We start from the raw sequence: 26,222 nt of genomic DNA, 5'->3' as shown, positions 1-26,222 counted from the left end.
ATATGTATTATAATGCTTTTATGTTATGATCATTTATTCCTATCCATGTAGTTATTGTTTGTTGTATATAACTTTAGTATCCTTTACACCTTCAATAAAGTGACAACTGAAATAGATGTTGATTCTTGTCTAGTGAATGCTAGAGAAGCGTAGCTTCTCTATAGTAAGGTGTCCACGTCTGTTCACACTGCCGTAGTCTTTATTCGAACTCTGGTGTCTGCCATTTACCCTAGGCAGATACCACATATACAACAAACTCTAGTACAGCATAAAACTAACAAAAATATAAAACAATGATTTTTTTTGCAGGGTGCTTTTTTTATTCGCTTTCTTAAGATCTTCGAAAAGCTGGAATAAAGATTAAAATTGGATCCTTACAGTTTTTAGGATATTTTATAATCTATAATATTATAGCTTAATTTTATTATACTGGATCCAATAAATTCCTGGAATTGATTCAGTGTCTATATCAAAAGCGGATGAACGCAATCAGAATCTTCTAAAATATTTAATATATGCATGAATTAAAGCTACAAATACTAAATGTAAATAGCCAATTTAAAAGCTTTTTATAATTAGGGTAAGTCCGTCCGTAACAGATAGCTCTTTTTATATTTTTTATTCCAAATAATCAAGTTATATTCACACAATTTTGCAACAAATTTATACACTATTTTGATTAGACTTACAAATTAATGTCCAAGCTTTCTTAATAAGGCTCTGACACTCTATTACAATTACAGTTATAAAGATCCTTGGATAGTTTAAGGCTACTATTCTGCCTCCCCCCTTCCAAGGATTACAGAGCCATTTTATAGTCTTTAGATATCTGAATCTTTAAAATAAGGTCATGAACGTTCTCTTCTCACTATTGTGGCAAAAATGTCTGATAAGGATTGGGCTTTTAGACTGTCATAAAATACTAGGGGCGAAACTATAGATTTAAAGATCTATAAATTTAAAAAGACACACACACACACACAGACCTAGAGATATCCTGTTACTTTAATTTAAGAATACAGTGCAAATATGTAAATAGACAATTGTGACTATCCTGAAGCGTCGGCATCGCTGTGTCTCTATCCTTGTAATAAAATTCAGAAAACATGTCATTTCCGCAACCAAGGGCCTTTCAGTCATACTCAACAATTTACGCTTCTTTATATTGGCAAGCAGAAGAAAATTCTGTTTAAATATTATAAAAATGAAATGATCATCAAAAAATGATATTTAAAAGATAATTATTATTGGAAAGTTGAATTTATTACCTTCTTCAAATTAAAATTAATTGTTTAAAATTAACAAGTCCATCAAAATTTTATAAAAGTTCTTAATGTGTTCAAGCAAATAAATCAGAGAGATTATATCGCACCAGAAAAGTTAACAGTCAAATGTCTCCTTCCCAAGGGCGTCCAAGCTTTTTCATTTTTGGTGGGGTAAAAATTCAAACTTTAAAATTTTGGGGGTACCTACGGCACACTCAAATTCATGGGGGGGAATCATTCCTTTACACTCCCCCCCATTAGACGTACTTGCTCCTCCCTCCCCGGGGATGCAAAAAATATTGCAAATCTTGCATCGGCTTTGAAGCATAAAGATGATTTGCAATACTTGAGTTAATCAATCAAATTTTATAATGGTGTAGACTAAACAACAGCATTGGAGTTGTGCGGTGCGAGTAAACAACAACATTCTGTTGTTGTCATGTTGCTCATTTTCTTTCTCGTATTCATTCGAATCCGGTGGATAGGAACTTGTTCTCATCCATACGAAAAATCTATGTCTAGCTTCGTATTATATCCAGCTTTCTACGAATATAGAAATGTACAATCATAAGATTAAAACTAGTTTTATTAGCCCCGAGGTGCCGAAGGCTATATCCGCGGAAAGCCGTTTATAATACGATGCGAGAAATAACTATTAAATGATTAATTTTAAGTAGTGATGAAACGTCCAGTAGGATCTCAAAAACTACATTTTCAAATTGATAGTTCCCTAATTTTAAGTATTTTATATAAGAGAGAGAGAGAGGAGGGAATGGGCTGTTTATTACATAGTCCCCAAAGTTTTCTTATTCGATGGCTTAATAACTTTTTAAAATCTTGTGAATTTTGGATGCATGATTCATTAATTTTAGTGTACAAACGTTTCAACCACTAATTTCAATCTCCGGAAGGGTCAATTTTCTGTACCTAGTTGGGATGTACATCAATTTATCAGCCATTGTCTTTCCCTTTAGTTCCCTGATTTTATATTGATTCTTTGAAGGTTTTCGTATATTTTCAAAGATTCAGGTCAACAACAACCCTAAAGAGTTTAATCTTTATCGTATCATATGTTTGCCTTCCATTTCACTTTAACGATTTTAATGCCTATGTTATAATAACACTTTTAAAACAATGAAAATATGCATATGAGCGAACTTATACAGTGATATAAAAAAATCTTACAAGGTTCTGACGGACATTTCTTATAAAGAAAAGCTACTCTGATTTTCTTTCTTTTCTAGTAGAATTGCGATGGATTAGTGATTAAAACCTTTATTCAAAACTATGTTTCATATTGCTCAGATAATTCTTTCAAAGCACAAGTATTGACGTACTAACGTATTTATGTATATACCCTAATTATCATGGAGCTTCTATTTTAAAAAGGCTGTTATTACAAAGCCAATTAAGTAGAATAATTTGCAATACTTAACCATTTGCTGATTAGTTTAACAGTATACTTTTTGTTTTATGTGTGTGTGTGTTTGTGTGTGTGTGTGAGTGTGTGTGTGTATGAGTGTGTAATTGTGTGTGTGAAGAGTTTAAATACAAATTGTAATTGTTTGGGCCTGCAGCAAATTACAAAGTTTAACCCTGGATGGATAGTCTATACACAAACAGTACTACAGGGAAATGCCAATTTCCCCAAATTTTTTGTTTCTCCACTTTTGCTAAAGATAATTAAAACTTAGACATACATGAAATGTTCTTAAATAAAAACAATTATCCTACAGGTTTATGCTTTTTTTAGTTCAGAAATCACTTTACTCATTGGTCCATAATTTTCAAGGAAGGTTTGTACAGTTTTTAGTAAACTTTTTCCCTTAATCAACAAAAATTGTATTAAAGACGATTTTGATTAAAAACTTTATTAAAATAGCAATTAGATTGGTTAGATTAGGTAAAGTAAATTTAGTTCCGATTTCAATATATTAGTTAGGGCTTCTCAGCTCAGCCCGGGTCCACAGGGTCTTGTCAAAGTGTATTATTTAAATTGATCCAAGAGAAGCAACAAGTTATTCTATGGCTTTACTATTCTCTTTATCCCTGGAGATGGGAGGGGGAGGGGAGGGGGGGTAACTATTGGTGCCATGAAATTGAGGTTAACCCGGTTAAATTACTTATCATAATCAGTAAATGTGGCGAGGGAATTAATACGCAAAATTATTTTTCTTTTTTCAGATAATAAATTAAGAAATAAATGTTTGGTAACAGCCTCCGTGAGGACTTATCATGAGCAGTCCATAAAAAAATTAATCTTTGTTTTTCTCGTATTCATTCGAATCCGGTGGATAGGAACCGGTTCTCATCCACCGGATTCGAATGAATACGAGAAAAACAAAGATTAATTTTTTTTATGGACTGCTAAACTATGTCTAGCATCGTATTATATCCAGCTTTCTACGAATATAGAAATGTACAATCATAAGATTAAAACCAGTTTTTTTAGCCGGTGCCTTCGGCACCTCGGGGCTAAAAAAACTAGTACATTGTACATTCTATATCCGCGGAAAGCCGTTTATAATACGATGCGAGAAATAACTATTATCAATCTTCTATGTTAAAAACGTGTTATTATACCATCGATAAATCGATATTATGTCAGCCACTATTTTTTTTTTATAGTTGACTTATAAGAAGATATAAACAAATTTTTACAAGGGTAATTAAGAGTTTTTTTGTAAAGACCTTTTGATTGGACAAACCTGCAAATGCAAGAGGAAAACTAAGATTATTAATAACAATTTGCTATATAAAATTTTCCTAGTAAAACCCACATATTGCAAATATTAATGGTTATAAAATAAATTGGGGAATGTAATATTTGGGAGAGGGGGAATAGCCGCAATATTAATTCATTGATTTTAAAATTCATTAACTTTGGGTACGCGGTGTTTTTGTAGACAAACCAAATTTGCAGGAAAAGCAGAAAATTAGGTTTAAACAATAGATAAAACAAGCTCTCATGAGAAGTGTAAGCATTTCATAGTATTGCTGTTTGAGAGTACTTAATCAACATATTTTACTAAACATTAATCTAACAAATATTCGTTGACATGAATTGGCTAAAACTTAAGTTTTAACAGTTATATGGTAACACCTTGGTATTTAGTCAAGCTTATCAACATAGCTTCTAGACTGTCATTATCAGCATAGCTTCTAAATTCATTCTTTACATGAAAATTTCTAGGTTTTCTATTATATTTAGTTTACCATAAGCTGTCTGAGTTTTTTTTTCATAGGAATCATTATATGTTAAATGGTATATAAGTTATTATCGCTTCGTATTATAAACAGCTTTCCGTGGATATAAAAAAAATTATAAGATTAAAACCAGTTTTTTAGCCCCGAAATGCCGAAGGATGAACGAAGTGACTAATAAAGAACAGGGGTAAAAGCAAACTATATTGATAGTAACCTATATTGATGAAAAATTTTCCCCTGTCATAATATCCACGTATATTCTACATCCATTGATGTTTTTCAATAACTATGGTTCTAAATTGCTATTGCTCATCTTCTTAAAAGAACATTTTCGTCCTCTTTTATCAGTTGCCAGTTTTTTAACTAAATTATTCTTTGGTAATTAAAATAATATATTTATTTACAAAATATACAAAAATACAAAATCAATATTTACATAATAAAATAAATAATAATTTTAAATGCCACAAAATCAGAATATAAATAAATACATAAATAGGAAATCAATAGTTTATTTTTTTTATTAGGATACTTAATTGTTTTGATAATTTGAAGGTGCTTTAGACTAGATTAAATTATTGGGGACTAGCAAAAAACGGATAGATACACGATTCGTTTGCGTTGTATTGGGTAAAATAATTCACTATTATCATGGAATAAGGATATTAGACTATAAGTTTTAATGGTACCCAAAGTTTTACTAACACATTTATCTCATTTGTTTGCTTCAAAACTTTGGGTACTTATATACTTAACAACAAATAACTTTAATCTACAGAAATAGTTCTTTAGTTAATAGTAATTTGGGGTGTTTTGTAGTCAATTGACTTATCCCTTTAGATCCCTGTATTTTTTTAATAAAAGATAATAATATATGAGCACATACATAATCTATAATATATCTTATTGAAAAAAGTTAAACATTTGAATATCAAACAATAAATATTTTTGAAATATAAAATGAAATTATAAAATTAATGGGTGAATAAACATTTCTACTGGTTCTAAGGACAACCTTTTTATTACTACCCTGCGATGATAACTTATAATGTTATATAAACAAAACATTAAATTAAAAGATGTGATAGAGGAGGTATTTAGGGAATTTTCAGTATACAATATATTCACTAATATTTCACTTATAATTTTCTTAAGTATTTTCACTTATTTATTAAACTTAGTTCATTTCACCTTTTCACTTTGTTTTGGACAATCAATCATTTGATTTATGAAATTTACAACTTTTTTTTTACTGTATATTATTATCCATTTGATATTATAAAATCACTTTTTATTTATCTTAAAGCGAGGAAAAATATTTCTTTAAGTAGCGCAGCTACTATTAAACTAGTTTCTTTCATCTTTGTCTGCAGTACATTGTGATGATGTCTGTTTTGCTCATGACCCCACTGGTCATGGAGGGATAGACAGGGATAGGAACATTATAGTCATGCTCACCCTTGTCGTCAAGATAGTTCTCTACTGGCGCAGGTTTGATAGTGTGCACGGTGGTTTCTGAAAAAGCGAAAAAAAAATAAATAAAAATTATACAGATTTTTCAATAAGAAAGTTACAGTACCTGCGCCAATAAACAAATTTATGAACTTATTTGTCCGTAGTATCTTTAGAAGATTTCAATCTAACACAATGTATTAATTATTCTCTTTATTCTACCAGACCAGACAGACAAACGTGCAAAGTAAATTATGAAGTAGTTTCGCAGCTGATAATAGTTATTTCTCGCATCGTTCTATAAACAGCTTTCCGCGGATATAAAATGTGCAATTATAATATTAAAACCATTTTTTTAGCCCCGAGATTATTATATTCGTAGAAAACTGGATATAATACTATGCTAGACATAGTTTTTTTCGTATGGATGAAAACCAGTTCTAATCCACCGGAAATTACTCGGGTTCGAATGACTTACCAATAAGCTTTGGCCTGGGTATGGTATCCTGAAAACTGACAATATTTGTCTTCTCTATCTGGTCCGCCTGGGAGTAATGCACGACTGGCTGGTGCAGGGACTGAACAGTCTGGCTGGAAGACCTGGGCGTGCTGCGGTCATGCTGCCCAGAGGTCACCCACAGCGGGGTACTTCGGTCCAGGTTGCGTGGCGTTCCCCGGTCTGTTGATCTGAAATGTTGAAAAAACATTAAAACTAATCGTTCAGTAAACCTCACCTACTATCATCATATAATTTTCTTATCAAAAATTCTTCTTACCCTATATAAAATGTACACACTCACAAACACACTAATGCTTTCCTTGTTATTATTGATAAATTAGGTTTAATGTTTGTGAACAAATTTTCCTTGTTTCTAAAAATATACCTTGAAATAGTTCTTTCTTGTGATCTGCCAGTTCTGGCATGTTCATGGTCATGATGCCGGCTGTCGGAATACTCAATCTCCACCTGTTCGCCGCCACTGCCACCTGCCTGCGGTACACCGCCCGTCGCCCGCAAAATACCACCAATAGTTGTTGTGGCTATGCCGCCGCCATTTAAATGGCTGCTGGTTACAACCACCTCCGACGCGAATTGGTCGTTGGTTGTGGCGGAGGTACGGCGACTGTCGGAGTAGTCAATGCCCGTACTGTGTCGCCATTCCTCCACGCCTATTCTCTCTGTTAGCTCCACAGATCTGTAGATGTTTGAGTTGCGACGCGTCACAGATTCTCCAGTTTTCTTCAAAGAACCCTACAAAATACAGGTATAGTTAGATTAAAGAAAAATAATTTAATAAGGAAAACGTGTAAATTAGGCTGTTCGAAAATGTTTAAACATTTGTTACATCGAAATTTTTACTTTTATTAATGGCACCATCATAGGGGCATAGTATAATAAAACAATGGGGGACGTCCAATATCTTTTTTTAAGGTTGGGGTTACAAAATCTCTTCAGTAGGGAAATGTTTAACTTAGGGGGCTGGGGGGGATTTTTACTCCTCTAAATTTTCTCTTATAAAGGCAGAGAGTTTTTTTTAAGGGGTTGGGTATTATCCCCAAAATATTTAGAGGGGATAATCACCTCTTGACTCTCCCCTCCCTTTATTTTTAGATTAAAGGTAGTATAACAGATTGTTCTACTGTTCTACAATTTACCTTTAACGTATGTGACTCCACTGGTGTACTGATGTGGATTCTTCTTCTAGTGAGCGGCTCACTCAATCTTGCTTCATGCGGGTCGCGGTAGGTCGTTGGGGTCCGTGGCCTAAAATAAATATGTTTTAGTTTTGACATAGATATAATATACGTACATCCTTTTAATTCCAATTTTGTCTTGGAATTTACTTTTCACAAAGTTCGATTTTAAAAATAGTTGTAACAATGTATATATAATATTGGGATATCTTGACAGGAAAAATATTCGTCAATTCAGGTTGCTATCAATATAGTTTGCTATTAACCCTGTCATGGACACACATTTATTGGTCAATCGTTCATACAGTAGGAGGGGAGGAGGTGGGATACAAGGGGTGGATAAGGGGTTTTGCTATTTTAGCCAGCTGCAATTATCACTTTATTAGAGTACATAAAAATCTGGTGCAACATCCAAGTAATAATATATCGATTTGTGTACCTATGCAAAGATCCAGTCTGATGTATGTTGAAATCATAGTCAATATTCAAGGATCTCCTAGAGCCAGATTTGGTCGGTCGGTTCAACATTTCTCGCCTAGAAAGATAGAGTTTTATTAGAAATGTTTAAGTATTTGCATATCTTGATATTAAAACGGTCAAAAATAGAACAAAAAAAATACATGAACTTTAATCGATGCAATACCAAATTTTGTCATACTCATTAAAAATGGTTTTGTGCAAAAGGCATAACTAATCAAGGAATAGTTTCCTAGTCCTTTTTAATACAATCATAACATAAAAATTTGTGTATGAGGTAGTTAGCATTTGAAGAGCAAAGCTACTGTAACATAAGTTTAAAAGAAGCAACTCAAAAAGACAGTTCCATAAAACGTAATTGATCAAATTTAAATAGTTATATTATGTTTTATTATTTTGTTGTATTTATAACTATGCAATTAGCAATAGAAATTCTTAAAGTTATATTTGAATAATATAAAAATATATAAAAGTAAACTGTTATTTAAACAAGATGGTCAACATACATAAGTAGCGAAGCCCAATAATTATGGATAGACATCCAGAAAAAAATAACATTAAAGGAAAAGAAATCAAGGAAACCCTTTAGAATTTATAAAATCTAGTAATCTATCTAGCACCCCAACCAATAATCAAATCTTACTGAAACTTTGTGGGAATATGTAAAATGTGTACTTCAGTAATCCCTGGAAATCTTAGCCGTCTATCTTGAAAAGTAGCCGAGAAAATCACCAAAAAACGTTACAGGCGGACTTACGGACGGACAGACGAACATTTTTATGATAGAGCAGATTTGCTACTTAAATATGAAGAGCGAGTTGGTACCAATATGTAAATTAAAGAGTAGATTCACTATTGTTAATTAGAAGCTAAACTAATAAACTGTAGATAAATAGAGTTAATGGAAGAACTCCATGATTGCTTTGAGCACAGCACTGACCAAATCAACACAATAACTAATGAAATGGCAATTTAAACATTAAAAGGATTTGTACTTTCTAGGATTGTGAAATATATTCTTTAAAGAATATAGTTTCATAGAAAAAAATAAACAGTAATTGTTTTTCCATTAAAAAGTGTAGGAATCTAAAAGAAGAAAAATGAAAAACGCTTACTTTTATAAATCAACTCAATATTCGACAAAGTTAGTCAATATAGAATACGATTACTGAAATCTTTAGAAGTTCGGCATTACATTTACTTAATGTGCAATAGTAACATCTATATAACTAACAAAGAAACTATTCAAAAAAATTTAGGGATATTAAATGATTTATCTTATTGTAAATTGTATCAAATATACATATAATTTGGTAAAAATAAGACATTCTAAAAATTAATTATTTATTTGTTATTGTTTATTTTTCCAAGTTTGTATCTGAATACCTGATTAAAATAGGTGTAACTAAGTTTAAATGAAGTTTTTGTTGCAAAGAAAAAAGAATTACAAATCGAATTTGCAGCGGTAAGGAAGTAGCAGGGCTCAGCAGCCGCATATTTTTAGGAAGCTGCTAGACAACTGCTAATAGTCGCCTTGCTCATAGCTCCGATCAAGAAATTTACGGCTAAAGTTAAATTTTCTGTTATAAGCATCGCAGCTGCAACCGGAAGACGAAGAAAGTCTCTCAATGACGTCACATAAATGAGGGATGAGGAGAGGAGGAGTGGGAAAGAAAACCCCTAAAATGAGATAGATAATCCCTCGTTTTTGTGACGTAACATGCTGATTTTTTTGAGGGACTTTCTTCGTCTTCCAGCAACCTTTGCAAATTATACGCGATACGGCATAGTCGCGACTGCAGTTTTTTTTACTGGCAGCTTAAATTCAACTGCAAATTGTTTAAAATTTACATAGTGCTGTAGTTTAGGTTTGTGGCTATGACTGCGACTGCCTTTCCCTGACTTAGATGCAATAATGCTCATTTAAACGTATAATTAAGTCAATAATTAGAATATGGATTTTGATTATGTTTAAATTTGCATTTATAGTAGCGCAGCTAAATTATAATCAGAGTTTGTACGTTAGGTAAGTCCGTCCTTTTTTTGCTTGTTCGTGAAAACAAAAAAAATATAATCATCCTCGTTAATGGGAGGATTTTGAAACTCTCAATCATGAACAAGCCTTAGTTAGTTAGTTATTTACTGATCATAGTTAAATCATTGCATCAAATCTAAAATTACTATTTGGGAGGTGGTCGTTGGGGTAGAGGGGAGGGGAGGTTGAATGGTCCAATTAGAGGTTCTAGGGAATGTCCTAAAGTATGGTATGAAATATGAGGTATAAGTTCATGGTTATCAGCCTTGTGGTTTTATGCTACGGTGTTACAAAATAAGTAATAGATTAGGACTTGTAAACCAAATAAAAACCACTAGCAAGCAGGGATCTAAAAGGATAAGAAATTTGCCGATAAATTTCCCCTGTTGTAGATTACTTTAGTGGTTGAAACTCAATATAATGAACAAATCAATAAAAATCAAATAAAATTCCACAAAGTTGAACGAATAAGAAAATATAATAATAAACAGTAATGTCCCCTCCAGCCCCGATGTTAAGTATTTTTAATTGTTCGTCTCTTTAAGTTGTTACTCGGAAAGAGGGAGAGAATAAAAAAGCAAAGAGCAAAAAAAGAATGGGGATAAGGAGAAAACAAACTTTTTTTTTGTATGGGATGGGGGCACTTAAAAGAAAATAGATCAGGGAGATATGATACTAAACGTATGTCAAGCAAGCAATACCGACCAACCAAAAATTGTAACAAAATACCTACGGAGTAGCTTCGCTACAAAATATATTGTAATTTTGTAGCACACATTTGATATTAAAGGTGTAAGGTTGCATTATTATTAAAGGATTTCAGATTAGTTAGTTCGCAATATAAATACCCATTCCCTATTAAGCTCTGTTGTCGTTATAATATCGACATACAAAATATTCATTATGTCATTGCATAAAATATGCAAAATACCCAGGGAGGGAGAGAACATTGGGCTGTGTATTACACTGGTCCCCAAATTTTGATAAAAACGTCTTCTTTTTCGTTGGCTTAACAACTTTGGGTTCTTTTTAGTTGGTTGGTTTAATATGTTGAGTATCTAAGCGTTACAAACCCTATTTGTAATCTACAGAAAGGGTAAGTTGGTGTATAATCCTTGGGGATCAATTTATCGGCCATTGTCTTATTCCTTTAGATCCCAACAAAATATTCCTAATTACAGCATGTCAATTGTCAGTTATGACTACTTCATTAAGAATGATATAGTCGAAAATCAAATTGAATGTCAGCACAGTTCAACAGGATATGCATTGAATTTGATTTAGTTGCGAATAAGCTCCGTAAGTAATATATTTTTATAGTTTGCGATTTTAAGTGCAATTTGTCTATAGACACCAAAAAATGAAAGTTAATTGCCATCGATTAAAAAGTTTTTTTTAATAAGCCAAAATCAAAAGTGCCTAAAATTTGTTGAACTAGCGAGAAAGAAAACGTGGATATAAAACTATGGACACGAGTGTAATTTTCAGTCCATTTCCCTCCCCCCTCCCCCCCTGTTAGAAATTTTGTTAAAATTTCTAAAAATGATATGGAGATGTATACTAAAAACCACGAATGAAATAGAATTTCCTATAAAAAGGCCGAAAAACCAAAAATCTAACCAAAAATAATCCCAAAATTTGTTTATAGATTGAAAATCAAGGACAATATACTTTCAAACATTGAAAAAATGTAAAAATTATTTGAATCCTTTTTGTTTGTTATAAGTATTTTTGTCTGTACTTTAAGATCTCAATTACTGCTAAAGGAATTGAGTTCTCCATTTCAGTCTATTTCAGTTTTAAACATCGGTTATATTTCTACCCTAAACAACAGATCTATAGTATAGATGTATATACAGACAACTACCTCCCTCCATATTTCAAAGACCTCCTTCGTCTGCTTCTAAATTATTTTCTGCTACTTGGCTGTGTTAATACACGCGACACTATTTGTTGATTTTCAATGACCCAATAGGAAGGTTACACAAGACGGTTGCTTTGGGGAGATATAGTTATTTAACCCTTTCTCCCTCTTGTGTTCTACTCTAATCCCTCAACCAACACTTTGCTTATAGAGCCCCTGAACCCCTAAATGCTAGGGGCGTAACCGTTTGTGACTTAAAAATGCATAATGCACATGTTTAGTGTAAATAACAATATTTTTCCAAAAAATTGCTCTTTTTCTATAATTTTTACAACCGTAAAATTTGCTCTTAAAATTATGCATGGGTTATTTGTTTTATGGACACCCAGTAAACCGAGCATCTATGCAAGATTTGAAATATACATGTGCAAATAAATACTAAAATATTGCTTCTAACAGTCGATAGATTCATTATTCAATTTTAGTTCATTTACTAGCGTATTCTAAGAGGCAAGAGGTAAGAAAATTTAAAACTTAATGGAAAACTTAATCAATTCCGTGGTTATTGAAATTCTAAGCTTCCGACATAAAAAACCCTACTACCCTAAATTAACCCCATGTCGTTATTTTGTGTGCAAATTAAGAATAATGTTTACCTTCTTAAAACTTCCGAGCTGCTGCGCTCCCTAAAATCCTCGACCTGGTAGTCCATAAGGTCCCAGTCCAGCTTTCTAGGGAGGCTTCTGGACCTGGCCCCCATGGTGGGGTACCCAGTACCCCCCTGGTTACTGTACACTATCACCCCGCCAGAATAATCATCATCTGAAACAAAATGATTATTATAATGAATAAAAAATATTAGATTGTCAATTTCAATAATAATTACCCTTTGAGCTTAAAATCTTTTAAAGTGAAGTATTGATAAAATTATGCAATAAAGACAAGAATTTTGCTGATTTTTTTTGGAAAAAAAAATTAATTCCAGCATTGAATACTTTGTTATTGTTGTACAATATGAGTGAACTATAAATATGTTTTGATTAATTGTATAAGTTAAATACCAATAGATAGATTCTAGGATTTATAGGATTTAGTTGGATATTTCCTATATATGAAAATCTAAAATTCCTCTAAAATTCACGAAATAGAGGTTTTTGAATTGATAATGTGACAGATTTTTTTATAAAGACTCATGAATATTCATTTACATCAGACATGACTCAAAATTTGTCTCACAAGTTTGTAATAACTATTATGAGCTGCCTCTTGGTTATCACTTAGGTAGATAAATAAATCTATTTGTATTTTTGATATATATGTTTTAAATGGAAAAGTAAAAAAACTAATACAAAAAAATAATAACTTGCATTCAATTCAAAAGAGCTTATTCAGGAAAGATTAATTTTATATGCTACTTTATTTTTATAGGAAGCTAAATATGTAAAGAAAAACAATTATGTAGAATTGTAAACATTCTCTGATTCAAAACTATGCATTGATTGATATGTTCAAAGTTGGGTTACAAACTTGCCATTTCAAATATGGTTAGTTATAAACAAACGCTTGATATAGAAATGGTGGTGCTTTTTTAGAACCTAGAAATGGTTTAGTTAGTAAAAAAAACCTTAGAAGCATAGAAACTATTCAAGAATTGAATGTCTGTTGATTGGTCAAAAGTTGAAAGTGTCAGGCAGACAATTTAAATAAAACGAATTAAAATTTCAAAATCATGTTCTGATCATATTAGGTTAATTATAAATTAGTAAATTGACGCCCCCCCCCACCCCCCGTCGGCTCGCCTTCCACCAATTTTTATTACTTTGAATTCAAATATTGCCTGTACTCAAGCTTAACATATCATTGGCTTCATAAACTAATCTGCTTTTGTATATTTGGTAACCCAACTAGTTTTAGATTTTAAAAGCAGAGTCACGAAGGAAATCAATTTAGATGGTCAGCAAGTAGCATCTAGTCAAACAGGAATCATTTACATAAGGTTAAAAATATAAATTTAAAAAATATATTAATTATTTGCGATAATGTTAAATTTATTTATATTATCCCTAAATAAGTCCTTTGTACTTTGAAAGACGGACAAATGGACTAAAAAATTATATACTTGATGTCCACATCAAATTGCAGCTGTCTATCACAAATAACATCTAAAAAATCACGTTTTCAGACAGACGAACGTACAAATAAAAACACAGTTCGAATTATAGTGTATTATAGCTACACAAAAATGTGAGAACAGAAATATTTTCCAGCATTTTGAACATGAACCTTGACAAGAAATATTTAAAATGTTTAATTGGATAGATTGGTACATATTACTCCAAAGATGCCCACTTTTATCTTCATTCAGTTCTAACAGCACAGCTACTCTACAACCAGAGTATGCCATTACCTCATTCCTAAACAAGAGTTTAGTCTCTTTGAGTATCATAAAATATTTATGAAGTCTACGTTTAAACCAAATCACAATCAACTAGGAAGGAAGTGGGCATTGAACTGAAAATTATTCTTCTTCTTATTATTATAAGGGGTAATTTTGTTCATCCTAATTAAGATATACGTTGATTTACCATCCAATGTCTTATCCATTTAGCTCCCTGCATTCAATCTCGTACCATTTTGGCAAAGATACGCTATAATGATATTATTATCCTTTTTAAACAAACAGGGATGATTTGCTGTAAAGAGAACTTCTGAATAAAAATAATTTAAACTGCATAATTAAGCTTTACATGTAGAAAAACACAAAAAAATCTTATTACAAAAAAACTGATTAATAATGACTAAAGCAATTAAACATGCAGTCAAAATTAATGTTCTTCAAATGAGAGTAGGTATTATCCATCAAACATCATTTTAGAGTGTTAAGTAACATTTGGGTGTTATACAACGGGCGAAAATTGATGTCAAAGCTCTATTATGATACACAAAACTACCCTTTCTGTAGATCAAAACTATAAGTGGAAAAGGTTGGATACTGCTAATTTAAACCAACTAATCCAGATTTAATAAAAGTACCCAAAGTTTAAAACCATCAAATGTTGAATCTTAAGGGGGGAGGGGGGAAATTGACAGTAAATTATACTTTACTAATGTCATAGGTTATAATAACGTTCTCTTATTCGTTGACTAAAAAAACTTAATTTTGTTGCATTCATGTATAACACAGTAACAAAATATGATGATAGGAAAAAAATATGTGGATCATGGAAAGAAAACGAAGTTTCCGGTTTCGTCGTTTTTTCACAGTAGACTTTCTCATACTTCTAGCCCCTGCGGGGGGCTCTAGCCCTGCGGGGCATATTTTCTAACCCTGCGGGGCAATCATTAACATTTACTTAACCTAACCTAACCTAAAATAACCTTCAAAAGCTACTGTGAAAATACGATGAAACCGGAAACTTCGTTTTCTTTCCATGATCCAAATATGTTTTTAAATATGGATAGGCAGCTTGCGGCGGTTTGTTGAAAAACTATGACTTGATGCGGCTGCAGCTCCTAACAAACCTTACTCTTTAATTCAATATTTTGCAGAAGTGGGCACAAAAAAAAATAAAAATAAAAACGGATGGATATTGTGCGGTAAAAAAGCTAGTTGTAGTAATTGTGGAAATGCAGTTTGAAAATTATAAAATTGCATGTTCGTGTACACTACACTCTAACTTTTATATCAGGGGTACATGGAAAGATAAATAGGTTTTGTAAACTACATTACTTATGAACATAATTGTTATTATTATTTGTTTGAAAACAAAGTGATGGTAAATGAATATGTCACAATGAAAAAAAAAGGGTGCTTTAATACAATGTGTTTTTTGAGCAATGATAACACCCCAACCCTATAATTTGAAATCAATTGAAAATAAAGGTGGGTTTTGTTTTACTAACCCTAACCCATGCGGGGCCTTAATCCTGAGGCTGTGCCCTGACACTATGAGAATACCCAGTAACCAATATAACCTTACTCAAAGTAATAAACAAACTTAAGAAAAACAAATCCTCTTATATTCAATTAATCAAAAACAAGGAAAGAAATATCAGTGCTCAACAAGTAACAAGCTTTGATTGTCTGTAACAAAGGATCTCGCTAACCACTTATGGTACTCCTTTACAGTGGAGCTTCTTATAGGTGGTTTTTCTATTTTAATTTATAGATAAGTCTGGGTATGGTTTTAGGATATTTTTCTGCCTTTCAATATACTTTCGAATTTAGAGCCCCTAGATGCTAGGAGCGCATCTGCTAGTATGTGTAAAAGTGGTTTGTGATCCTTCGGTATAAACAGACAGACAGCCTCACAATCACAGACGAACATTCTCTTACTTTTATTTAAGAATAAATTAAGAATGCATCTACTGTTTACTTTATCTCTGAGAGAATGTAGGGTTGAAAATGCTGCTTAATTGAAATTGAAACGGGTAATATCAAAGGGTAATTGGATATGTACTCGCATGGGTGTGTGTGCTTGTGAATTTTTGAGTGTAAGTTTGTGTGTGTGTGTGTGTGTGTGTGTGTGTTTGTAAATTTAGCCTTGTCTTTAAGATCTCAATAAGAACTAAAGCACTTTTTAATTTCAGGAAAGCTTTATATAGGTAGTGGGCTGGTTTGAAATTTGAGAAAGCTATAGAGTATATAAAATACCTTGTATATAAAAATTTAAAAATTCAATTCAAAATTTACTTAAGTAGTAGGTTTATCTAACATCATTTGGTTTTATCAATTATTACCTATAAATTTAACAGAATAATATGCATCAAGGCAACCTAAAAACTTTATAGGTTGTTATTGATTTAATTTGTTAATGCATGTGAAAAAAAAAACAAAGTGAGTTGAAAAATTTAAATAAGAATTTTTCAATTATCTTGTAATTTTAAGAAAACCTCTATCAACACAATAAGATATGAGCAAAGGTGTATTACTCGAGAATAATTCTTAAAACCAAGCATTCTATTTATACAAGAAATTGAAAAAGAACGAGAGTTGTAAACTTTTTTTTAGATTGGGTTGTGCTACGATACTCCATAAAAGTACCAACACTGTCAAGGTGGCTGGAATAAAGGGATTTCATTCATGCTTAATAACAATTTAATTCACTAGCTTATCAGACGACAGACCTTTTGATTGTACTTTCTTTGTCTTATAGACGTCTAAGGGGGGGGGGGGGAAGGAGATTTGTTTACTCCTCTCAAACTTTAAAACCCCTAATTTTACCGGCTCCAATTTTTTAACAAATATACATATTAGATTACCACCCTCTAACCTTGTAAACCCCTTTATTTACCCTATCAAAAAAGCTTGGACGTCATTTGGATACACTCAGGGAATGTACTGCAAAGGTTTATAAAACAGATTTTGGTTTTTCCTATTTCGATTGATTTTATAAAGAAAAAAACTTTATTTTAAGACAGAAAAAAGGTGGAGTTAAATGAGAGAACCTTACAAAAGTAACCAGTATTTTTAAAGACAATAGAATAACTTACAATTACAGCACAGGAACTGTCAAATACTTTTGTAATTTTGTTGTGATTTTATGGAATTTCTTGTCACTAGGAACTAGCCAATGTCTCTGGTGTAATTGAGATCAAGAGACCTTAAATCCACTAATTATTCACGACACGACTTAACCCTCTGCGTAGCTGTAGTAATACCAGGGGTAAGGGGATTGGATAATGGTAGACAATCAATCATCCAACATAAAGTAGAAAATTGCAAAACTATGCGTAGTAAAACATTCCCATTTTGTTATTAGAATATGATGAAATTCAACAAGCATTATAAACAATAACTACTAAAAAATATTTAAGGAAAGCTGCAACTTGGTCCGTGAATTGTTTTGGCCCTTTTATTTGTAAATTTAGGTCTTAAGATGGTTTTAGTCTATTTATGTTATTACATAACTAACGATGCCTGTCTACAAATTATTTGAATGATCACTATTTCGGTTTAAAGGAAGCTTTCCCTCTATAATTCAATTCAATAAGCTTGGATTTTTAGAAACAAGGATGACAACATCCATAAAAGCGAAGCTCTGAAACGGTAGGACAAACGGACATTAACACTTGTATAATGTCAGAACTGAATAATCAGAATGCGAATGTATAAGAGTCAAAGCCAAATTGTAAGTAAATTTGTTGAAAACCCGCTTGATACAGGATAATGATTATGGACATACTTACATTTTTAGGACTTGATTATAGAGTTGCTTCGCTTATAATATTGTACTTTGTTGTCCCAGGAATCAGTATACCAAAAATCAGACCAATCGGATAATCAGGTCACATACAAATTTGTTGTTAAAAATGTAAAAAAAATCAACATGTTTAAAATGGACGTACGGACATTCTGGTAATGATTATAGAGTTGCTACGCTTTCTAACTCGTACCTAACTATTACAGGAATCACCATGCAAAATTTGAAATTTATAGAACAATTCTAACATGCCTAAATTAACGAAAAAAGCTATTTAAAAAAGTAAAAAAAATAACATGTTTAAAATGGACGTACGGACATTTTGGTAATGATTATAGAGTTGCTACGCTTTTTAAATCGTACCTAACTACTAAAGGAATCACCATGCAAATTTTGAAATCGATAGGACAATTCTAACATGTCTAAATTAACGAAAAAAGCTATCCGTGACGGACGGACGTACGGACGGACGGACCGACCCTAATTATAGAAAAGCTTCGCTTTTAAAAAGTATAATTGTCTATACTCTATACTAATATATCCTTGATAGTTTGATGTATATATTCATCTACATACACACAAATGTTTATATTATACGTGGATATTGTGATAGGGGAATTTTATCTTGAATTTAGGTTGCTAATATAGGCATCAGATATTGGTCAATTCGTTCTGTCATGGTCAGGGGAAGGCATGGGGTAAAGTCATGAGGGTGGGGGAGCAATGCTATATTATCCAACTGAAAGAATAACTTTAGTGAGTAGGCAAAAATCTTATAAAATCTTATCGAAGTAATTGTATATCCATTTACACACATACAGAAACTTCAAACATTCAATAAAACGGGACTTAAATGAATCTGTAACCGATTTTAAATTTTTTTCAGGGGATTTTTATTTACTAAATAAATTATAAAAGGAGAGTTAAGTAGTTGATTGTATAGAATCAAGTTTACAAATAAGAATGACAACTTTCATGCGTATCAGAGCTCATTTATATTGAAAATAACAATAAGCTATAAACAACAACAACTGTCAAACAGACAGACAAAAAGGTGAAACATAGAGTAGGTAATTATTCATTAGGTAAACATACAAAAACAATTTCTAGCTGGCTGCAAAATCTGTGTTAGCAAATGTGAAAATTACACTTTTTCTATATAATGAAAATCTTATATAGACATCAAAATGATATGCATTTGACTGTGTGAGGTATATTTGTAACGAGAATCTTTAGCCTCTTCTTTTTCATAACAACATACAAATTACTATTCTTCCTTTACTATAGAAATTTTTAAACTCCCCCCCCCCCCAAAAAAAAAAAAGATTTATATTCTTCCCCATTTGGTTAACAAAAATAAATCTAACATTGTAGGAGACTTAAGACGTATTGATATGGGCGCAGTTGATTTCAAATTTGTATATATCTAAGTAAGAAAGAAAGAGAGAAAGATTATTGAAACAGTTATTCAGATAGTGACATATTTGCAGTCTTTTGTTTTACATAATTGGGATCAAGTAAATACAAATTGATTAAATATTTTATTCAGTTTTCTTTGTAGAAAACCAAAAATTTTTCATTCATTTTCATTGTGTTAAAAATTTAATTTAAAATCCAACAAAAATTAGACCTATCTTTAAATTTTTCCTTTAAGGTTTTGTAAACGGCTTGTCAAATCGGTTAATATTTTTAAAGAAGCTTTGTAATGGTTCCAAGGTATTTAGAAGGTAATAGATCAATCTCCTTTAAATTATGATGGTTAAGAGGTTGGTACATGGGTAATTTCTTGTAAATGTTTTTTTTGCATAAATCATTTCCCTGTGCAAGCTTTTTACATATTTATGCACTAAATGATCTTTTGCGAAGTCATTAACCAACATCTTTTGTTTAGTTAAATATTTAGCTTTTGTTTCCAATATTTTTAATTATTTCTCTCTCATAAAAAGCGATGAGAATCTTTTTTTTATTGTTAAATAATATACATTTTCCAATATGCATAATATTTATATGTAACAACCCGTTATTTTTCTACATATGTCTATCATTCTACATGTAAAATGTATATATTGGTTTAGAATCAATCCTTATAATAAAGTAACAGGATGTGTGTTTGTCTGTGTGTCTGTCTGTACCGAAGGATCTCGCTAACTGCTAAACCGATATTGTTCTCCTTTACAGTGAAGCTTCTTATAGGTCCTGGGAAGATTTTAAACTATTTTGGGGAGGGTGGCTTAACCCCCCTCACCCCCAAAAATATTTTTTTACTCTTTTGAAACTCAGATTTAAAATGGGATGAGGTCAACTTTTCCCTCTCCTACCTTAAGTGCCCCTAGAAGGGTCTAGGGGCGTAGCCGCTAGTTTTCTTTTATAAAAAGTACTAAGTTTTTTTAGGCTGTTGCTTAAGATTTTGTTAACTACTGAACTGATTGAGATCCCTGTTTAATGGAAGCTTCACATCTGCTTCGGGATGGTTTTAGGCTGTTTTTTTTAGATTTATACCTTGGTATTGTTAGACTATTTGGGTGGAACCCTCCCCGAAAATCGATATAAACCTTACCACGTCCTATGAGAAGCTACCCAGTAAAGGAAAACCATATCGGAGGTTAGTGAGATCCAGACAGATAAATATCCTGTATACAACACTCCTTTTTGGGACACAATAAAAACTGTCCCGAATTTGTATTATTTTGAGGAACACGACTCCAGTGACGTCATATTTTTCTTTCCCGAAAAAGGGAAGGGGGGAAGAAAATCTCTTCAAAAGAGATGGGGAAAACCCCCTTTTCTCCCATCTCTTTTTTCTTCCCCCCTTCCCTTTATTTTCTTTCCCCTTTCCCTTTTTCGGGAAAGAAAAATATGACGTAACTGGAGTCGTGTTCCTCAAAATTAATACAAATTCGGGACAGTTTTTATTGTGTCCTTTTTGGGTATGGACTAAGCCATGTAAAGAATTAGTGAAAGAATATGGTTTGTTTTTAATTTGTCCATGTGTTAGTTTATCAGCATGTAAAGCTCATTATAGTTTTTATACTACCTACCAGGCATTTAGGTATATGTACTTGCTATATTGTATAGAAAAGGAAACAAAAGGAAGCACTTTATATTGACTATACAAAAATGACGTCATATTAGAATAGTCAATTATTCTAATATGACGTAATTCGGGATTTTTCGGCCAAAAGCTTTTAATTTTTCTTTTTTTTAGGCACTAAGCTTAAAAACTTCTAGCTAGAAAATCCCAAATTTTGTCATAATAGACTAATGGACAATTCTAATATAACGTCATTCTTTATAGGCTTTATAAAGAGCTTCAACATAACATGTAAATTTTCTGACCAATATGTAAATATAGCATTATTCATTAGAAATACAGAAAGTAGTATTCAAGATCTCAAATGACAAACTGTGACGAACAGATATCTTGCTTGAAATGTCTTTTAAAAATTTCTTGTAATTATACAAGGCACAAATGTAAAGAAAACAACCAGCAGTTTCTAAGATCTTTAGTATTTATGGACACAAAAATTTTACTTATTATGTATACCTTATCCCTGATTATCGGTACATTGATCTTGATTAGACATTGCATTGTTTTGTCAGTGTATAAGCATTGAAAGTATACATAACACCAAGGATAAAGGATTTTTATTTTAATAAAATTCAAACATTTTTATACAACATAAAAACTGATTGAATAATGGTTATTTAACGCATCGTATTATACATTGCATTCCGCGATTATTAAAATGAAAAAAAATTATAAGAGTAAAACCAGTTTCATTAGCTCCAAGGGGCTAAAGTCCAGGGTCAACAAAACTGGCAATAACTTTATAATTTTTATCTTAATATACGTGGAAAATTGTCTACAGTACGGTTTCAAGGCCATACTGGAAATACATTGAGGTTCTTGAAAATATTTTTGAACAGGTAAAAATGATCATAATTAGCCCATTAAGAAGAACTTTTTACATAAATAATCCAAACTAAATTTTGGGATTTTTGTTTGTATGTATACTTTTAATTGAGTAGCTGCGCCAACAAAAAGAATCAAACCTTTATTTATAAGCAGTTTTTTTTTATTAGCATTGGTGTATGAATATAAATATTTCATTGTTTAAAAAGAAACTTTAAAATTCGCGAAGAGAAATTTATTTCAACTGCTCAAGCAACATATTTAACATTCTGTATTTTTAAAGATACGATCAATTATCAAATTCTTTTGAATTTTAAAGGGATATAAAATTTGATAAAATTAATTATGATCTTTTAAAACTTGAAGGGATCATTTGGAGGAGGCTATACTATTTAAATTAGGTATTTTAAATTGAAAAATTTACCTAAAACATCCATACTTCTGGACCGGCGTCCGTCATTACCGCGTTTTCCCCGCTTCAACGTTCTTATACTTCTTACACTCCTAATCAAAAAGAAGAAATTACATTCGTAAAAAAAAGAATATCATTATCAACATCCAAAGTAAAAAGAAATCTGATAAAAATGATAAAAATGATAACAAGATCCACAAGAAGCGAAGAATTGAAGACATAAGGACATACGGACATGATGAGTTGAAGATTATATACAGAATGATCATATGAATATTCACCCAAATGTTTAGCAGTTTTATAAACATATTACCTAAATGGTGTAGTAACTTAAAGAATGTCATACATACAGACGAACATAATAAATTGTATAGTAGATATTCATTGGTCAGAAGAATCTTCTCACAAAAAAATCATACGTTTATCTTACATAACATATATTTCCCCCGCAGACGTTTCAAACAGGCAAAAAAACACGATAAAATGATAGTATTTCACTCTAAAAAGGATTTCATAATTTGAAAATTAGACAAACACTATTATTTATACAGTTTATGCTTAAAAAGTGCATACCTATGTGGAGCATTCATAACATTAGTTGTAATATTAGCCAGCGTATTCCGCTTTTCTTCTAGCACAGTCTCTGCTTCTCTTCTGTACCGAAATCTATAAAAAAAATGGTTCATTGGATGATTTAATATTCCTTTTTATTCTTTATACAAGTAACACTAAATTTCATGTATTTATCGAAAGATCTCGCAAACAGCTGCACTGATATGGTTCTCCTTTGCAGTAATATTACTAAAAGTTTCAGGCTAGGTTTATAACTATTATGAAAAAGGCTTCCTGCAACCTCCCAAGAGAAATCGCCCCTAGATAAAATTACTCCCCCCCCCCCCTTAAAAAGATTTAAATAACAAAATAAAAATGGGATTGGTATGGTCGACTCCTCCTCCCCCCTTGAAGTATTCGATGTTAGTATCAAAGTAGGATGATTCAAAAGTCAAAAACATATTAAACTTTTTTAAATCTTAATTCTAAAAAAATGGGTTTTGCGATTTAACTCCACCCTCCCCAAGTGCTCCTAGAGGCCTTAATGGGGCGTAGCCGCTAGTTCTATATTAAAGTGACAGGAAGTCCTCTATTATTAGCGAAGGATATCAGAGATAGATGCAACGATATTGTTCCCCGTTACTCTAGAGTTACTGATAGTTTTAGGCTAGTTTTATAACTATTTTAGAGAAGGGTAACTGCAACCTCCCAAGAGAATTCGACCCTACTAGAAAAATAGTTGCATTTACACCTTAAACAAAAATAATCTCTAAAACCAAAAAGCGGGACATCCTGGGACTAAATATATTTTTGGATATTTTTTGTTAAGCTACTTGTGGTAAAACTGTAACTAAATGGAAGTGGGTAAGAAGGGATCGGTTGTAAACTTCACATAGAATTGTTTGTCCGAATCACTGTTCCTTATCCCTGCATTAGTTATATTTTCTTTTAAATACATATAATGTATGAAGGAAATCGTCCTTGTTTTTCAAAAATTAAGAAATTTCATGCTTGTAATTTTTAAATACTTTGTTTCTTATTTTGTAACAACTTAATTAAAATATATTTACGCAAATGACTTTTTTCATATTTTTTGCACAAAAATTCCTTGCTAATTAAACAAAATATATATTTAGTATAATTTAGTTTACATTTTTTGTTGCACAAATGAATGGATAAGTATATAGCTACAAAAAACTGTGTAACAATTTTGGGGCTCAATATCATTTCTGCAGCTGTAAAAACCGCTCCGAGTTTTGACAATCCGCGGGAAAAAAAAGTGGAGGGACGACCCTCCATTTTTATTTTTAATTTTAAAAAGAAAAAGTATAGAAAAAGTATGGGACCCCCTCCCACATTTTTCTCACATTAGCAAGCCAGTAACAAGGTTTCATAATATAATCAGCATCTGCAGCTGTTGCTGGAAGCTAGACTTTAAATATTTAGCACTGCCGAAGTCACAGGCATATTTCTAAATTTTAGTAGTTAAATTATGTATAACTTTCTCGTTCCTTTAAACTCATACTTATTCTAATTGCAATGACTCTTTTTTCATATTTTTAAGGCGTTTTCAAATACATTTTACTTTAATTACTAAATTGTTTACAAAATTAGCAGAAATAAAACAATAAACATACTTAAGAAACAAATATATCTTAAATAATGACTTTCAATACTAATAAAAACTTTAAAATCCAAGCTTAATAATTTAGTTATCAAAAATATCTTTATGAATGTGTCATTTTTTCTGTTTTAATATCACATTTACTAAATATACGTCGTAAGATATCTCAATTAGATTACAGTTCAACGATGTTTTAAAAATCTGACGAAATTATCATTTATATATCGATAAGACACTTATATGCAGGGAGATATGGGACATTGGACTGTAAATTACACTGGTACCCAAAGTTTAAAGCCAAGCTACCATAATCACTGGCTCAAAAATATGTTAGGTACTTGTCTTACTTTTTGATCGGTTGAGTCAAAACTAGTAGTGTCCAAACTTTTCAACTATTGAATTCCATAGAAGGGGTAATTTTGTTTACAATTAGTGGAGAATGGATGTATATCAATTTAACTACATCAGCCTATCCCTTAAGATCCCTGAATGTGTAAGATAATTAAACCTCCAAAAGGAAAATTAATCTCAATAAAATTCACACTCTCTAATGTTTTTCTTTTGAGGTGTGTTTTTGTGGCCGCCCAATTGATTTCACTTTTTGTCCTGTATGTATCTCCCGTTTTGGAACTCTATCATAACAGCAAGAAACAATAATGACTGGCAACTTTAGGGTCTAATTTTGTACAGTACTTATTATTATGTACATACGTTTTTTTCTCTCAATTTTTGTAGGTTTTTTTGTACCAAAATTTACAACAACAAAAAAGTAACAAAGTGTTGGTAAAACTTTTAAAACAATACTCTAGTGGGTTTTTTTGCCTTTGTACTTTATTCAATTTACAAACTACTGGTCTACTGGTTAATCTGTCACAAAAATACCAATTGAATTGCAGTGTTAAGATTTTATACAAGACCATAGTTGCACTATCTTTAGATTAATAATTAGCTAAACAAAAATTAACAGTCATAAGAATAAAAACTAAATTTCAGAATTAGATTAAATTTCACTATAAGGCACTGTATCAAATAAGTTCTGTTTTTCAGGGAATGATTTTACAGCTCCTAACATAGATCTTTGCTACCTTCCTGTCTGTCAGTGTCTGTGTGTACCGAAAGATCTCGCTAACCGCTGAACCAATGTGTTTCTCCTTTGCAGTAAAGCTTCTTATAGGTCCTTGGAAGGTTTTCAAATAGTTTTGGGGAGGACACCGTACCAGAACCCTCCCAATAGAAAATTAGAAATTTCCATTACTATGGGCGTATACGCTAGAAAAGGGATAAAATAGTTGGTGCAGGGAGAAAAAAATGAAAAAATTCTTAAAAGAGTTTTTTTTATTATTATTTGTAGGGAGGTACCTTTTATTGGCTTCATAACAGTGGTTTACACTTTTATACATCATATGCAATGTTTTAGCAATACTACATAAGTTTATATTAAATTTCATGGAACTTATTTTTGATTAAAGTGCTTTTAGTTTGGACAAACCAATAGATACCAGGTATTTTTAGATTTAAAGCAA

General features: G+C 31.6%; 1 protein-coding gene across 1 annotated transcript in view; it reads right to left on the bottom strand.

Annotated features, from left to right (window-relative positions):
• Nucleotides 1-4,941: 4,941 nt before the first annotated feature.
• LOC145319572 (uncharacterized) overlaps nt 4,942-26,222 on the bottom strand; it is a 102,971-nt gene continuing 81,690 nt past the window's right edge. Inside the window, exons 8-15 of the mRNA XM_080161775.1 lie at nt 23,097-23,189; nt 22,536-22,615; nt 12,652-12,817; nt 8,059-8,154; nt 7,581-7,689; nt 6,809-7,176; nt 6,403-6,611; nt 4,942-5,987 (exon numbers count right to left, since the gene is read on the bottom strand). Of these exons, the coding sequence (XP_080017901.1) occupies nt 5,830-5,987; nt 6,403-6,611; nt 6,809-7,176; nt 7,581-7,689; nt 8,059-8,154; nt 12,652-12,817; nt 22,536-22,615; nt 23,097-23,189 (1,279 nt within the window). The 3' untranslated portion in view covers nt 4,942-5,829. The remainder of the gene's footprint in view (nt 5,988-6,402; nt 6,612-6,808; nt 7,177-7,580; nt 7,690-8,058; nt 8,155-12,651; nt 12,818-22,535; nt 22,616-23,096; nt 23,190-26,222) is intronic.

Source organism: Acartia tonsa, chromosome 5 (genome assembly GCF_053477335.1).
Source record: "Acartia tonsa isolate MP-2025a chromosome 5, ASM5347733v1, whole genome shotgun sequence".
Taxonomy (NCBI): domain Eukaryota; kingdom Metazoa; phylum Arthropoda; class Copepoda; order Calanoida; family Acartiidae; genus Acartia; species Acartia tonsa.
The sequence above is the reverse complement of the archived record's forward strand: the minus strand, read 5'-3'. Positions and strand labels throughout refer to the sequence as shown.